The sequence below is a fragment of the Otolemur garnettii genome, unplaced genomic scaffold (assembly GCF_000181295.1).
Source record: "Otolemur garnettii isolate 467f Iridium unplaced genomic scaffold, OtoGar3 scaffold00065, whole genome shotgun sequence".
Lineage (NCBI taxonomy): Eukaryota > Metazoa > Chordata > Mammalia > Primates > Galagidae > Otolemur > Otolemur garnettii.
The window spans coordinates 6,978,520-6,980,851 of record NW_003852460.1 but is presented as its reverse complement, the minus strand read 5'-3'; the positions used below and the strand labels follow the sequence as shown (position 1 = coordinate 6,980,851).

General features: G+C 44.9%; 1 protein-coding gene across 1 annotated transcript in view; it reads right to left on the bottom strand.

The window, feature by feature from the left end:
* Positions 1 to 2,332, bottom strand: part of TBL1X (transducin beta like 1 X-linked) — a 52,906-nt gene that overhangs the window by 20,840 nt on the left and 29,734 nt on the right. The window contains exons 4-5 of the mRNA XM_012807151.2: positions 1,879 to 1,942; positions 1,679 to 1,776 (exon numbers count right to left, since the gene is read on the bottom strand). Coding sequence (XP_012662605.1) covers positions 1,679 to 1,776; positions 1,879 to 1,942 — 162 coding nt within the window. The remainder of the gene's footprint in view (positions 1 to 1,678; positions 1,777 to 1,878; positions 1,943 to 2,332) is intronic.

Below are 2,332 nucleotides of genomic sequence, written 5' to 3'. Positions count from 1 at the left end.
GGGCATGGCTAAGTGACACTGGTGGCTAGCTAGTGGCCTGAAAGATTAATATAATTCCAAATACGTGTTTTTACTGATCACATAGTTCACTTGGAGCATCAGGATTATTACTGAGAAAAACACAAGTGAATGTTTAAGAAAGCCTGTGGGTTGGAAAGGGGTGAGGAAACTACTATTTAGAAATGCACAGAAGTCAAAGGGTAGCAGTCACTTGTGATCCAGGGCCTAAGTTCCCAGCCCACCTCCACTCTGCACCAGCTGTGTGTCCCCAGGAAAATCAACAAACCTCTCTGGGCTCTAGGTCCTTCTCTATCACAAGGGAGTGATGACACTCACCCCTACCTCCCATCTTGGGGTACTGGATGGGTTAACACCTGGAGCAGTCAAGTGCTTGATAAGTAAAAGTGCTATCATTTGAATTATTATTATTACTATTTTTTTGAGACAGAGTCTCACTCTATTGTCCCAGGCTACAGTAGCGTGGTGCCAGCCTATCTCACAACAACCTCAAACTCTGAGGCTCAAGCCATCCTCGTGCCTCAGCCTCTTGAGTAGCTGGGACTACAGGCACCCACTACAATATTCAGCTAGTTTTTCTATATTTAGTAAAGATGGGGTCTCATTCCTTCTCTGTCTGGTCTTAAACTCCTACCTGCCTCTTCCAAACTGCAAGGATTATAGGTGTGAGCTCCCAAACTATAACTTTAATTATTTCAATAATTCAGTACTTAGTGGTGGCCTACAGAATGCAATAAAAGTGCTATGTATTACTTCAATGAGAGCATCTTAGAAAAAATCTGATGCATAATTACATGGGAACATTTAATGTGTCAACCACAGCAGCTTAGCTTTCTAAAATACGATACAAGGTGGCCATAAGTTTGTGTGCAATTTAAAACTGCACATGAACTTTACAGCCACCTTGTCTGTTAGGGTGCTAGGTCTAAATGAAGGGTTTCCTGGCTTAAAAAGACAGAGAGCTACAAAATGAACAGATTCACTGATCTTGAGAGTGATATCTTAGAGGAAAGTGAGACCCCAAGAGGGCAGGATGGCTGGGAGCACCACTCAGAGCCAAGATGAAATCTACACCTCCTTATTCTTTGTCCTGGATTCTCTGTCCCCCAGCAGGAGCTTCTAGGTGCACCTGGGATTAATGCCACCACATCTCCCCAGCATCCCTGCCTAGATGCAGAACAAAAAATTTTAACCCGTGGGCCGTCCGGGGAGTGGAGCTGTGTACCCAGTTCAATTTATTCCTGCTCAGAGCAGTCTGCAGTGGGCAGCATTAGTTTATGAAACGAAGCAGCAGCCTGCAGGACAGAACACAGTCTGTGCCACTCAAATGCCCAGGTGGGTGAGTTTACCCAGGGCACGCCCGGCACCACTCAGCTCCTTGCAGCAACTACAAACACAAGTTGGAGATATTCCTCTTTCAATCACTGCATGATGTACCTCTAAGAAAAGGGGAAACTTTACACAAAGGCAAAATATATTAAAAGAGGATGTGTTATAAATTAACAGGAAGAGCAAAACCACAACAAACAAACAAAACCTAAACACATCCTTTCGATTTATTAAGGGGAAGCAGAATTCAAAGCGGTCACGATGTTATTTTGAGGTTGAAAATAAATAAGCATCTGTAGATCGAGGGGATGTACTTTAAGCCAATACTCACTTTGTCTACACCAGCACTCAAAATATAATTCCCCTTTTTGTTCCATTTCAAGGCAAAGATGGGGCCTTTATGTTGGCCTAAGGTGCTGGCCAGGTTACCTGTTAGTAAAAATAAAAAATTGAACAAATGTGTTGACTTCCAAGTTGTGGACAGTTCACTGCAAGGGTGATGTACAGAAGTACTTCCTGCCCAGGACTTACCATCTTCCGTCCATATTCTTGCAAAACCGTCATATGAACCTGTAGCCAGTAGTGTTCCATCGCTCTGAGGGCCAGAAAAAAAACACAAAGCCACAAACGCAGGTCAGTGTTGGCAGCAGAATCCCAGGCCTGCCCAGAATATTCTCAGCTCACTCCTAAGTGCCACGTTTGAGAGACTAATCCTTCGTGTGTGAAGCTGAGGAGCCACCGCACACACAAGTGTGTGCACACATGTACACAGGGCCTGCAGCATAACACAAGGCAGCCGTGACAGCAGGGGACCCATCACCGCGGTGTGCGCTCCAATTAATGGCAGAATTAAAAATACTATGCAGAAGCTATCTTAAGGCTTTCCAGAAAGTAAAACAAAGTTGACCTGTGGGTGTTCCATGCGTCAATGCAGGTGACACCAGTGCTGAGTATCATGGCAGACACACACGCCCTCAGCTGCCCC